The sequence below is a fragment of the Aptenodytes forsteri genome, unplaced genomic scaffold (genome assembly GCF_000699145.1).
Source record: "Aptenodytes forsteri isolate BGI_AS27 unplaced genomic scaffold, ASM69914v1 Scaffold388, whole genome shotgun sequence".
NCBI classification, from domain to species: Eukaryota; Metazoa; Chordata; class Aves; order Sphenisciformes; family Spheniscidae; genus Aptenodytes; species Aptenodytes forsteri.
Window position 1 is genome coordinate 641,215 of NW_008795433.1, and position 14,706 is coordinate 655,920.

General features: G+C 37.2%; 1 protein-coding gene across 1 annotated transcript in view; it reads right to left on the bottom strand.

The window, feature by feature from the left end:
* Window positions 1–14,706, bottom strand: part of SSBP2 (single stranded DNA binding protein 2) — a 157,238-nt gene that overhangs the window by 49,604 nt on the left and 92,928 nt on the right. The window contains exon 5 of the mRNA XM_009281020.1: window positions 6,022–6,111. Within this exon, the coding sequence (XP_009279295.1) occupies window positions 6,022–6,111 (90 nt within the window). The remainder of the gene's footprint in view (window positions 1–6,021; window positions 6,112–14,706) is intronic.

Consider the following 14,706-nt stretch of genomic DNA (forward strand, 5'->3'; position numbering starts at 1 on the left):
GTGGTGCTCAGTTGCCGGCTGGGGTTAAACCATGACATATGGGTTGAGCTAAAATGAGAATGAGCAACTGCCACTAGATGGCATGACAGCCTTACATTACTTTGGTGGGTTGGGTTTGGTTTGGTATTTTTTTTCCCTTTATATAAGAGGAATATGTAACATTTGTATTTCAAACATGGTGTCGACACATTTTTCCCATGCCATTCCAAGTATGTCTGATGACCACAAATTGGTGAATGAAGCAAACTACTTCACAATTCCATTAGAATATATATGCACTATGGAAATAAGGTTTAGTGGTAAGCTCAACTAGGACAAATTTTAACAAATTTGCTGAAAAAAATGTAATGCATTTAAAAGAAAGAGCACTTTACTTATATGTGAAAAGGTATAGTCAGTGGTAGAATTTAACTTTTAAAAAAATTACCAAATTAAACAAATGGAACTGTCAATTATCGAACAACCTGCTTCCTCTAAATCTCAGTTGGCACTTGATGAGTTAACTATTCAGCAGTGCCTCTCAGGTGAGTTAAGTACAAACCCAATGTTGTTACCTGCCTGAGTGCCTTTAAAAAACAGACAGGTTCCTCATACAGATGCAGACATGGTGAACTTTTGGTCAACCATGTAATAAAAGAGGTGAAGATAACTGGGGTTTAATTAAATATGCATTTAAATGTTTCTCATAATTGCAGTGCAAAAGTAAGCAACCAGGGTCAGATATTCAGCAGTGCCAGTTGTCACTATATTGGAGAAACATGATGAATTCCATTGGATTAGAACCTAGAACTTCTGAGCAACCTGATCTAGTTGAAGATGTCCCTGCCCATGGCAGGGGGGCTGGACTAGATGACCTTTAAAGGTCCCTTCCAACCCAAACCATTCTATGATTCTATGATTCTAACTCTGCATTTAGGTGTGTTAAAACTGGAAAAGTAACTAAAACGCAAATAAAATCCTGTGAAATCAATACTTCTCAATACAAAACATTGTTTAAAATTCAAAATACTTTAGTGAACACAAGCTCCAAAACTTCCCTCTGGTCTCTGCTTACTTGCTTACTAAGGCTGATATTGTCCACAAAGATCAAATAAAGTGAAAATACAAATGTAATGTATCTCAATTTTTTTTAGCCAATTTAAAGACCAGTGAAGAGATGGATGGAAATGGGCCAGCACTTCACCACCTGCAGAGCAGCGGTTTGCACCTGAACACAACCCTCACGCTTCACATGGGCACACTGGCATGTGCTGTGGAACAGAAGTGTATCTGGGCTTCAAAATTTCCATGACGATATTTCCAAATGTTCATGTTGTTATTTTCTAAATGCATATACCATGATGCTTCCGATCTCATTGTCATCAAGAAGAAGGGAATGAACACTTTAAAGACCTTGCTCTGCCTGTATCTAAGAGGGCTTTCACAAGTAACACTTCTGTACTGCACAGAACCAACCTGGTGAAAAATGCTGGTTGTCCTCAGGCCAGAAACTGGAAGTAAGATTGGATATGAAAATCTGAGGGTCTTTCAATTCTATGACCTAATCCTCTTTGATCACAAGTGGATGAATTTAACTCACCATAAATGAGTTTATTAGAACCTTGTGGAAAGCTTTGGCTGCTGACATTATATGCATCCTCTAACGTCTAGACCCGAAGGTAAATAATAATTATAATCTTACTCAGTCCTCCAGTTGCCCTACTATTTCAGTATCAGATAGTATTTCAGTATCAGATAGGACTCCAAAAAGAGGGACGAAGACTAGATCACGTCGATCTCTGTGGATGGTCATATGAAGAAACTAACAACAGAGTAACTCTGATGCTAAAAAATGGCACAGAAAATGTCCTAAATGGCTTTATTTTATTAACATAATAGCTAAGAGCCTTCCTCACACCTTAGCTCCATGTACAGGATGTGCTTGTACATCCTGGCAAACTGAAGTATTTCAAGACTCAGACTGGAGTTAGATGAGCATTTCAGAAATGTATACAGCCATCTTACCCTAATGCAACCTAATATAGTTTTACTGCTTCTGTTGCCCAAGTAATTCATAATCTTTTAAATCCTTTTATAAGTGACTATCCTTAGTCACTTATGACATTCTGTTTTAATAGGTGGAGAAACATGAAGAAAGAGAATTGAAATGACTTATCTTGGGTTACCCAGAAAAAACGTGGGTAACTTAGGGATGAATTGCACATTGTTTTTTAGCATCCAGGCTCGCACTCTGATTCCCAACCATTATCCTTCTCTGAGGCTCTGATTTAAGAAAGCAACTTACCAGAAGCACTGATTCACCAGACATCACCCTCATTGAACTGCACTTGACCCCTTATTTCAGCCTGAGACAAAATCAACTCTAAAACTTGTTTGGGTTCTCCTACTTGGAGTTTAAGAGACTTGTATGACAGAAATATTGTCTTCACTCCTCCCGTAGTCCCACACATTCAGTTTTGCTGCTAATGAACCAAGAGCAGATTCAGTTACTGTATAACCCCAACTTATTTTCAGAGTATCACCTATTCTACGTACTGAAAGAAGATGAGGACAAAAAAATATGTAGCTATAAAATTTAAAGTTACATTAAAATACATACACACCAGAAGATGAAATTGGGACACATCCTAACTCCACATAAACCTGTTTTCTTGACTTTTCAAATTTCATTTTTGACACTGTAAACAATTTTCTTTTAAAAAAAGTAATTTAGTTGATGATAATAGCAGTGCACAATTCTACCACCTTTCTTTCACTGTATCATTGTAAGGCGTTGCATTTTGGACCGTCAGCACTTTAGTGATCATCGTCCATCACCCGAATCGAAGTATAAAAATACAAGTACAGAGAGATACAAGACAAATTCAGCTGCTGGCTCCAGAACTCCACCTCTGTGGACCGGGCATAAAATGCCAGAGGCTGCTAATTAACATCAGTGCTAGTGGCCTACATATACATGAAAACTTCATTTTACGAAGAACAGAGTTTTACCAGATACTGTCTGAGAAGCCATACTTCTCCCATGTTTATCTACCTCCATGTGCTATACTAGTATACTGCATTATTTTGTTTTATAAAAAATAAAAGAAATTTATTTTCTTTTATAAAAAACAAAGGTCACAGAAATAATGCTAGTGGTCAGCAGTGCCAAAAAAACTGGAAGCCAGGTAATGTTTCTTTGTTCCCAGCACAGTCCCCACCTAGGTTGCCACCTTCCCCTGACCTGTCTGATAAGAAGCAATTGCAGCAGCAAGAGCATCCATTTCGCTTACATCCCAGTTAGTGGTTAGTACCACATGCCGAAATAGAGTTGCAGCGTAAAACCAAGAGCCAGTACTGATGAGAAATGAAATGACTTTAAATCGTCTAGCAATTCTGAGTTAGCCAAGCAGAGCTGGAAGGCAGTGGCTGTCAACAGCTTTAGCTTAGGCCAATCCAAACATTTCATGAAAGCAACAAAAGGCATCCTTATCATTCCAGGATGACCTTCTATATAAATTTTAGGTTGCAAAAAGTTGAAATGTTACAATGTTTTTGTAGTACAAAGTCTTAGAGAACTAAATATAGATATAAGCACCATTCTCCCACTGTTTCTATAATCTTCTGACTCTTAAAATTGTTCACTCTTCTAATCTAGGAGTGAGTTGCAGGTCTAAATTCCAAACCCTCAGTGAAAGAAGATCGGCAGTTCATCTAAAGGCTGAAGTTTCTCAGTGTTCAGATCAAGACAGTTAAACATGTTTTCTGTGATACACCTTACAGTTTCAGCACACTGTTATGTATTGACTGGATTTTGGCTTAGCTCCCCTTGCTGGGATTGCTCCCAACCATATCAATGTATCCACTATCAAACTTGCAGTTGGATTTGCTAACTAGCATGTTATTCCTTTACATATATTCTTAAGCAGATGACTACTAAAACTAATAATAAAAAACTAATATAAAAACTAATAATCTCTTGAAAAATGTTCTGTTGACAAGGCCATTCAACTGAGGAAAGTAGATCTCTATCAGCTAAAACTGTAAGGGACTAATCTTGAGTATTGCATGTTACAGAGAGACACGATGGCACAGATCCAGCAGTTTCAAGGAGAGGTGAAGGGTGATGTCTGGAGGAGTCCAGACCAGACTGTGCAGACCAACTCTTCGAACCTGCCTTGCAGAAGACTCATTGGCCATGCTGTTGAGTTGATGATAGCTCTGATTAATGTCACAAACTGTGTTACACCGAAAATGGATTCTCCTCTTTTATTTTCAGTCCCAGGCCTTGCAAAAAGAGCGGGCTGTTGGTGGGGCTTCAAGTAAGACTGAATTGTCAGATACTGACAGACAAGGAAAGTTTACCCATACTTAACTTTCTATCTTCTTGTTTTTCTTACATCTTTAAAGATCTAGAGTGGCTAGAAGTCTTTTCATGCTTCTAAAAACAGAACTCCCACACCCTCCTCCTGCAAAACCTTTAAAATAGTATTGTCTCCTCTATACTTCGCATACTTGTCCTGTTTGTGCCCCTTCCCCCTCTTAATTGTCCTTAAAGACAATAAAAGAAAAAAACTTTAAACTTTCATTCCTTTGACATTACAACTGGAGTGGGCGGCTAAAATAAGAAAAAGTGAAACGTTTATACAATATAAAAATTAAGACAAAATTGTGTTTAAAAAAATCTACCTAACCAGCTGTTTAAAACAGTAAAAGCAGAAATAAAATAATTAATCAGTTCTGCCAACTCCTGAGGATTTTGAGACTGGCAACAGTAAGATATTTTCTATTTCACTTGCAAATATCTTTTCATTCACATATTAAAAATCACACCTCAGTTTTTGAGTTGATGAAGGAAACAATATGCTCATGCCAGGTTCAGGGTTTCTTTATGTAGGTATCAATACTGCAGATAGCAGTTTTTCCCTCTGTGACTGTGGGAAAAGGAAGGCCATACAAATAACGTTGTCACATACAGTGTAAATAAAGACTGCTGATATCCTGTCATTTTTGTACAATCACCATTTGGATAAAAAAATAGATAAACCATTTCTTCTTTTTTTCCAGATGAAATATGCTTCTTCTGTCTATGCATCTCAGGGAAGAAGGAAAAAGACACTGGTCTCTACCTGGATTTCAGCACTTGTTTTTTACATAACATCCTATCACGATGTTCTCCCCACATCATAGTCCTGGAAATCTGGGTTGTTTCTTTCACATCATGAGAACAAGTACGTGAAGTGGAAATCTCCGCTCTTCCTAAAGAGCTGTTTCAATGCTAGAGATGCTGCCACTTTTTGCTCCTGCTGCACAGCCACAGTTTGCCAGTGTGGAGAAAAACAACCGAGCTTTGGTGAAGAGGAGATGCAAGCTCGCTCACAGGAGCAGTCCAATCTCAGATTACAACTGTTAGGTTGGCCTTGCACTAAAAGCTGCCATTTTTTCCATCATAGTATTCTGTACTGTTAATGTCCAAAGTGTTAACTGGGTATTTAGTTTCATTTACGACAAAACTTAATAGAAGCAACACACGGTCTAAATCCTTCACTTGTTTTTTTAGGCATTAGGGTTGAGATCTTCAATGTGCAAGGAGATGCTCAGTGGGATATTCTCAGTTGCCTAGGTGTAATTCCCACTGAAATGGGAACATCTTAAAAATCTGGCCTGTGGCTTTACCACAGAGCTAAACACGACCAACAATGTTCTTACTTTAAAGTTTTAATGCAATGTATGTATATTATCATAAGAAATTCTTTTAAAATTATATTCAAGCATTTTCAGTCTCCACTCATAAACTGGCACCATTTCTTATCCTTGAAATTTTGAAATGAGTTGTGCTGTACTATTTCATAAATGAAATACTTGTCCATCAGAGAGATCCCTTCCTTTCCACCTATTCATTTTTGTTAAAAAATAAACTCTCAAGTATTGCACCATATAGTGACACATCGTTTAGAACAGGACCTTTTCTACAGACTTGCAAACCGTATTACGGAGGATTTTCTATCCTAAAATTCCTGTAATCATAATTTTTCTGAATACCTGAAAAAAACCCGGTGGTACAGGACCTACTGGCATGCCATCTCCTGGGGGAATGTTTCCTAGCACTGGACTGGGAGCTGCTGCAGCACTCTGAAAAGAACAAAGGGAGAATAAACCTTTGTCATTGCATGGTAGGCATTAAACCCAAAAAAACCCCCAAACCAAAAAAAACCCCAAAACCTGACCAAAATGCAGAAAGTAATTCTCTGGATATGTCATAATGTCATTGTTTCATCTGAAGGTAAATTAAAATTGTATAGTGTTCAGTCTTGGTTTATACAAGTATAATGATTTGTTAAAATAACATACGTATGTTGAGGGGAAGGATGCTAGAGATTGCATGGATATACAAATAAGCCTCAATTAGATAAATCTTGACTAGATTTTAAAAAATATTGCATCTGAATGTGTCTATATATATACAAATGTGAATGTAACTTGCACACTTTTTCTTGTATTATGTGTATAAACATCCTCACATATGCACAAGGATATACATATAGCATAAAGAAAGTAATTTATGCATTTTATCAGCAATTTCCAAGCACTTTAAAGATAATTTCAGCAGACTGTAATATTCTTTCAGAACTACATCAAGCTTCAAAACAGGATTCTGTTACAAACAGTACAAGAAGGAACGCTCACGATTCTGCTGGTAATGCTTATGAATTTACCAACCCCAAAAATAACCACCATGACAAATTAGAAGAATTCAGATTACGTTTTTGGAAGGGAAAAGAAAAAAGGGATTTCTAAGAAGTGAATCAGAGGATGAAATTAGTTACCTTTGCAAATCCTTCAGTTGGAAGAAGCAAGTAAAGAATATTGCTTCTGGCAATTTACTAGCAGGAGATCGTCACAAAAAGGGAAGCCAAACTGTTATTGTTGTCATGTATTGGAACCTCAATTACTTTTAATTTCTAGCAGTCTTCCTTCCTGCAATACGTTTTGTAGGGCATAAGGCTGAATCACCTACAAAGGCTTACAATCTTCTTTGAAAGTACTCATGCACACACAATACATTGAGAGCCACTTGCAGCTTACTAATGACCTGCCAATATCTGCCCTGCAGAATATGAATGGCTTATGTTTATTAACTTACCACTCTATTGTACGCTCACACTTGATATCCAAAAGATGCAGATCTGGAAATTCTATTTCCAGGTGTTTGGCACACTATCTAGGAAATTAAAGAATAATGCTGGAAAGATTTGAAAACTGCCACAAAGAAGGGGTGACCTTTTTAAACCAAGCAGAAAGGAAATATTCAGTTAATTACCACAGATTTTTCAATGGCCTAAGCTGTGCTTTAGAATCACATTTCTGAACAACTAGCAGTAGCCTATTTAGCATCTAAGCTGCATGTTCTTTCCAAACAGAAGTCTAGAACATATCATTAAAATACAAAGACTGCAAAAAGTGCTGGCTTCAGAACTGGGTGCAAGACTTATTCACTAGAAAACCCTGTAATAAAGGGTCTTATTTATGCAAGGATCTGGTCTGCAGGATCAGTGTTAAAATACTATATAATTGCAATTGACAGAAAATGATAGTCAGGTGAGCTGGACGTAACAAACACTTTTTAATCATAATACCTTCTTGTGAGAGGCTACCACAAACCAACCAAACCAGCCTATAAAGCTGTAGCAAATACAGACGGTTCTCCGCTGGCCACCATCATTTTTTGGGCAATGCCTGAAGTTCATGAGACTGGAGTATGGTGCTGCTTAGACACATGCAAAATCATGCAACTCCCTGGAAAGTCTCAGGCACTTCTCTCAGGTCTGTTGCAGTCTCTTGGCCTCCCAGACAGAGGGGGAAATAAGCAAGTGATGTGAATGCACAGAATAACTCCTGAAGAACAAAGTAATTTTGTTCCCCTTCCTTTCTTTTGCATGGCTTCTGTGAATGTCCACCGATTACTTTCAGATTATCTACATTTCCAAAGGAAAACAGAAGAGAAAGTTTTCGCTTTTTTTTTTTTTTCTTAAAGCAAAAAAATGACCTGTTTAAACTGAGCATCGGATAACAACTTCAAGTAAAATCATGAATAGGTTTGAATAATGAATAAATAGACACAATTTGAGTGAAAGTATGTTGGATCTTACTTCCGTATGTACAGGTTTTCTAGATGAAGAATGACAACAGTAGCATCACTGATGGAGAAAATCAATGATGTTAAAAGCCTGAGCATCTTAAAATGTCCAAAATAGCCTGCACTGCAGTCTCTGACTAAGAAGGAGTAGCCCATTAAAGGGGCGCTAATAATGATGAACCTTATTACAATATCATCCCTCCTTGCATACCAATTCCTGATTGCCCCTATGCTACCTTAGCTGTGTCCATCTTTACTGGCCATGTAATAGGCACTGTAATGTGTTCAGTGGAGGCGATGCTACAGAATAAAGCATTTCAACTGACTATAATAAATCACTGGGCAAACACAACTCAACAGTATGAAGTCAGACAGGCAAAATACTATTAAGTTGTGAGATACCAGAGAAAGAGCTAAGCAGCACCTCCTCTGACACACGACCACTTTTCAGAAGCCTCCCATCCCAGGTTGCCTCACTCCTACTCACATTATTTAAACTATATACCAGGCATTAATGAATGTCAGAGTGCCTTAATGCCATGGGTGTTAGATGTCCTCCTCAACTGCAGCGTCTGCCAGAGCCCCCAAGTTACGAAACGATGCTTTTAAGAGGAGGGAACGACTTCTCGGGATGCAGTGCTCCCACAGGGATATAGGGATCTGCCCCCGCTGAGTTCATGCCGTTTCCCACACTTTGAAAATCACTTTAAAAAAGAAAAATCATGAAATATACTTAACAGTTTAAAAAAAAGAGAAGGAAATAATAATTATTCCAAAACAGGGAGAAAAGGATTAAAATTATATGTGAAGATTTATGTTAGCCATTAAACCTCCTAACAAGGTTTTATAAGAAATATACCTAAAGATAACATTTTCATAATTGTCTCAATAGTGGGTTTTTCTAAAAATTTTTTTTTTCCTGTTTTTGAATCTGACTTAGCACTGATACCAGAGGAACCCAGCTTTGTTCCTTGGTGAACATCAGAGATCAGCATGCAACTCTCCAGGACTGCTAAAACGGGCAAAGGGCAATTCTTTGTCTATTGAGCTACACATACAGCAATGAATGACAGTAAGTCTACCTCACACATGTAACGGAACACACTGCTTTCACAGGTGCTGCCAATTCCTGTGAAGAGGATATGGCTCCAAAGTAACCACTTTTTAGGAGGAGTGGGTTTTGTACATCTTTGTTGATGAAGAAGGTATGTAGGAAGGAGCCGGATGAAGCTAACACATGAGACTGGAGAGCTTCTACAGCCTCCTCAGAAAGCCGCCTGCTTGAGGGCTGAAGTCCCATTCTGGAGAGCTGCCCTGAGGGTGGCCAAAAGATCTGAGCAGTGCTATCAGATGGATATCAGAGGAATCATTTGTGATGATGAAGGAGGAAGAAAAGCAAGGTTTTGTGGAGGTGATTACACAACAGGTGATCCAGACTGATTTACTCAATCTCAGTTCTCATGGTTTCCAGAGAAAAAGGTTTCAACTAGAAGGGAACTAGCTCTTTGTTTCAGGCTAGTTACTCAAAATTAAATTAAATTTACTAATGTTGGCCTTTTTTTGATTGTATACCATGATGTTTCAGGGAGGTATTCAATGTGTTGATTTTAAGTGGCCTAATTATTTGAGACTTGATTACACCATGCAGTTTACAGATGCTTACGCAAAACCATCTCTCCTCTGTATTTCTGAGTGGGAAGGAGGACTGAATGATGCAAAGTCTGAGTGGCCATAATAGTAGGTCAGTTTTACTGACATTTGAAGTACCGCTTAATAATTGTAAGAATATTGTCATCATAGGCATTCTGCAATAGTCCAGTCTTAGGTGTTACAGAAACTTCAATTTCTATCTTTCATTATGTAATGTACCAGGTTTTTTTTCTGTTTTCATGTTTGCTTGTTTGGGATTTTCTTCGCTGATGGGCAATGAAGTCCCAAAATCAGAAATAAAGCATTTTCAGTGTTTTAGGTGTATTACATTTTCTAGCTTGTGCTATCCAATGAACGTTTTAAGTACTTATACCAGGTAGATCAATTCTATGATTCTATGATTCTACAGATCAATAAGCAAACCTGCAACTGCTGCATTGAAATATTCTTATTTATTCTATCCTGATGAATTATTCAGTTATTTTTTCAAAGTCCCACAGCAAACCATGGCTTCTTTTTGCATGCATTACAAGTTGTTCATCATTTATACTTCCATTAGTTTGACATTTTAAATATTTGCAATCTGCTTTCCCTGCTTTTCATAAGAAGATGGAATAGGAAAATTTAAATGGCTAATCTTTTTGTACCATATCTTACCTCTTTAAAAATGGAAAACTGTATTTGCTTTTGTAGCTGAAATACTGAATTTATGGTATCTCTTTACAATTATTAATTAAAATCGTGTACTTGAATGAAACTTATTGTGGTCATTCTTTGCTCTACCTAAGCTACTCTTGACAATGTAAAAATAGATGATTATATTAAAAAAATAAAAACTAGCCACGGTTTAGGCTGGCTTTTACAATAAAGAAATCACAAAGTAAATAAAAAATAAAATAGGTTAGTCATTCCATTAGTGCAGTATCTGAAATATAAAAATCCAAAGAGAAGTCTGCAACACATAGGTCATTTTTTGAGGCTGTCACAAGAAGTGGTTTGTGATGGAAGCTCACAGAAGAATTCCATTTGCAATGGGCCTCTAGGTGACACTGAAACTACTGGCACCAGTGTCCATGATGCAGGCAAGTTTAAACCCCTGTCTTAGGATTTAATGATGCTGAAACTGGCATCAAAGAGGAAGAAGGAGCAACAGTTTGTTGAGAGCACAGCAATAGTGTCAGGATGAAGAAGAAGCTGCATTAATAACTCTGGTTTGGAAGAAGGTGGGGAGCTAGACCTAGTAAGGCACAGATGCTTGCCAGTGCTGTCAAGTGTGATAGCTTGAGTCTCTCTCTGAAAAATAAATTATTTCTATAGGGAGAGTCTGAAACAGTTAAAAAGTCATTTTTCCCTTTTAAAGATGTTTCCTCTTGCTATTTGCACAGTAGGTGCAACTGTGCTTTCCCACCCTCCACAACACCTCCCGTCATACAGCACACACGAGTGAGGTGTGCCTGAGAATGCTTTACCGTCACCCCGAGTTGTGACTCTTCCATATACTGCTGGAAGCAACAGCCTTTTGATGCTTCCATGGGTTATCTCCAGGCTGACAGAGCCTCTGAAAGACATCCCCTAACCCCTAATATTAGGGTAAAATGGGGTGCTTTCTGGAGGGGCACTGCAACGCCTACCTAGAAGGTTCACACATTTTTGCTGCACGGCTTGATGCATGGTGAGTGTGATGCATCGTGAAGGTAGCACTGAAGGCAGACCAGGGTGAACACATGAAAGTGAATTAGCAGCATTGGTATGATTACTTAAAAATTTTCATACTGGTAAAATTTTGTAGCACAAATGTGTCTGAGAGTGTTCTGGAAGAACAAACTTCCAACCTGCCTTCATGAGTCCTACAAGCTGAACAGTCTGAGCAGAAACATCCTATTGCAGAACTGGCTGCAAATTATTGCAACCTCATGTTGTATGCACTATTTTTCTGGCTTCAAGGTCAAAAAAACCTAAACCAACCAAAAATAGCCAAGAAACTTTGTGTTTATGTCAGATCTCAGAAGTCCAAAGCACTTGCTGAAAGTACTCCATGGTGTATGAACTACTTCTCATACTCCTTTTGCTGAGACTCTAACTACTTTAATGATACAACTGAAAGCTTTGCTTTTGATTATTCCAAAATTTCATATCTGATTTTGAGTGATAATCAGAAAAAAACGCTAATGTACTCCAAACTATTGTAAATAACGCCAGACATACTTTACATTTCTTTCCTCTGTCTGAATCCTGCTTAAGAGAGAAGTTAGGTCATGAGAATTTTGGCAAGATCTTCAGAAATAATAACACTTAAATCAGTTTCTCTGAAATACAGGTTTTTCATCAAGAGTGATATTTTCATAAGAAATCTACTACAGAGCAATTCCAAGAACTAGCTGTATTATATATGCAGTATCATTTTACATTTCATCTAAACCCTAACGTGACTAAGATGTATTCACTCCTCAAGTTCAAGTACTGAAATATTAGTACAACTGGCACTTAATATGGTGTTAAGGATCATTTTGTAATAAATAAACCATTATTTTATTTTAAAATCATTGAGCTTTCTAACCTAAATGAATTTAGATGTCTTTTTAAAAATTATGGTAATAGTATTAATATAATGTTTTCATATACTCATATATGCAACCAAAATACACAGAAACCAGACAAAAATACTCTGTCATGGAGAATATTAATACAATCAGTTGAACCAAAACAAGAGCAGTAATGTTCAGCATCTCAGGTTAGTTTTGTATATGTTCATATGACATTAACGCACAGGAAATTTAAACAAATTGAACAGTGAATGTGTAAGGATGGATGTGAAGGACAACGCAGGGAAACTACGACGGCCGTTGGTACCACGTTTGAAACACTGATGACAGCAGCATACTGTTGGCAGGAAAAGCAGAAAATGTTTACTTTTTGGTAGCTATCTCCTTGAAACCCATGCTGAAAACTCACACTGATGCTAAGCATAAATAAGACTCTGCTAGTCAGTTGATAGCTCTGAGATGAATGTACAAGTAAGTTCATATAAAAGTCAAACGTCTTTCCAAATCAGTAGCTTAATTCATCACATCCAGCGATGCCAATTAAGAGAACTGTAAATAAACACAGGAACAGATGACATTGGGGCCATCGTGTTTAGCTGTGACCAGTCCCTGATGCACCAAAAGCGCAATACTAAGAGAAAAATAATCCAAAAGCCAACTGTCTATTTTTGTCACTTTCTCATACCATCCTTTTTCCAGCATTTTTGTTAAGTTAAGCACAGCATTCTGGTTGCTTTCCCATAAAGGCATAGATAAGTATAATGCACCAAAAAGCTAACTACTTATTACCGACTTACTAGTTATTATCTTAAAAGAATACCTTCTAATTCACAGAATTTCATGCCTTCTCCAGCTTACTGCAAACAAACAAGAAACTAACTGAAGAGACACCAAAATGCAAAATTGTGTATTGTTTTATCACATTTTACTGAGTATTTTTGATACAACTATGTTGTCTTCTTTAGGAGAACACTTAAGAAATTCTTGTTTCTCTTTTTTCCCTGAGGACGAAGGATAAATATTTAGTACTACTTTTTCAAGTTCACGAATTTAGGAAATGATGGGAATTAGGGAATTGAAATTTAGTTGGTTTTTTTTTCTGGAAAGACAAATGATGGATGATTACTACTTCCAATCACATTTACCACTTGCTTAATTTCTGGTCATTGATAGCTTCAAAGTGCCAGACATACTGTAGCCAATATTGTAACAAGATCAGCAAATTTCCATTTGTAAACACTTCAACTTGTAACTTACCAAGTATTTCTAAGCCATTAGCTAGTTACTATAATAGTGCTTCATTATTTTTTACCTACTCCAAATCAGAGAAAAGGAACTACATTGACGAACCACTAGAAACCTTCTTGTTTTCTCCAAGATAGAATATAAAACTACTCACCACCCTGAACAAAAATTTTTTAAAAACTGACTGGCAATAAGCTATTATTCCTTCTGTAGAGCCTTTGAACGTTCAGCTGTACACAAAAGAAACATAACCCCTAGACTGGTTTACTTACAATGAGTTTAAAATCTTCCCCAAAAGGTATATTCATCACATTGAAAGAAGCAAGCCATTTGAAAGATCCATTTGAAAGATCCGGATCACAAGACCTAATTAATTCTTGCTGTAGTTCCAATGATATATATTTGTCTAAAATGTTTAATTTCTGTTCTGTAATAGGAAGGCATTCATGTGACAGTAGTAGCCTGACAAGTGTAACTGTAGAAGGTCATAATGCTATTCCTCGTAACTTCTCGGTTTTCCTCAAATTGCAGTTCCTTACAGTTTGATCTGGACTCTGGCATAGTGTTTCTGTTCACTCCATCTTATACGTTATGATAAGTGATGAAGAATATATAAAGTCATATAACAATAATTCTATTAATAGCCAAGTTGTGTGTCTGTTATCAGAAGAAAAAAATCACATTTAATCTTTTTTTGGGGAAAATATTAGTTTCTTCACTTTACATCAGCAGACTTGTTCACTTCACGAAGAGCAGACCTGTGGAAGAGGACTGTATGCTCCTGGACTCCACCCATTCTTCTCTCCCCATGAAATAATCCTACCCTCCCAAAACAACCTCACTGTAAGCAAAGCTTCCCCATATCTGAAGTAGGATTACAGTTTGTTTTACTGTATCCCAGTGCCCAATCTGGGGTTTTCATTCTACTTAGCTGAGATAGTGAAATTTATTACAGAACTGAAAACCAGGTATTAGGTTGGAAATATACTGTTAAGGGTAACAGAAATTATTTTTAAGGAAAGCTTTGCTATCAGTGAATAAAAGGATTTCAAACTCTTGTCAAAAGACAGCATTTTAGTCCTGTCTCTTAGCTGCTGCTTCTTGGATTATTTAGAACACAATTTCCAGACAAAGATTTCTCTTAAGTATCAT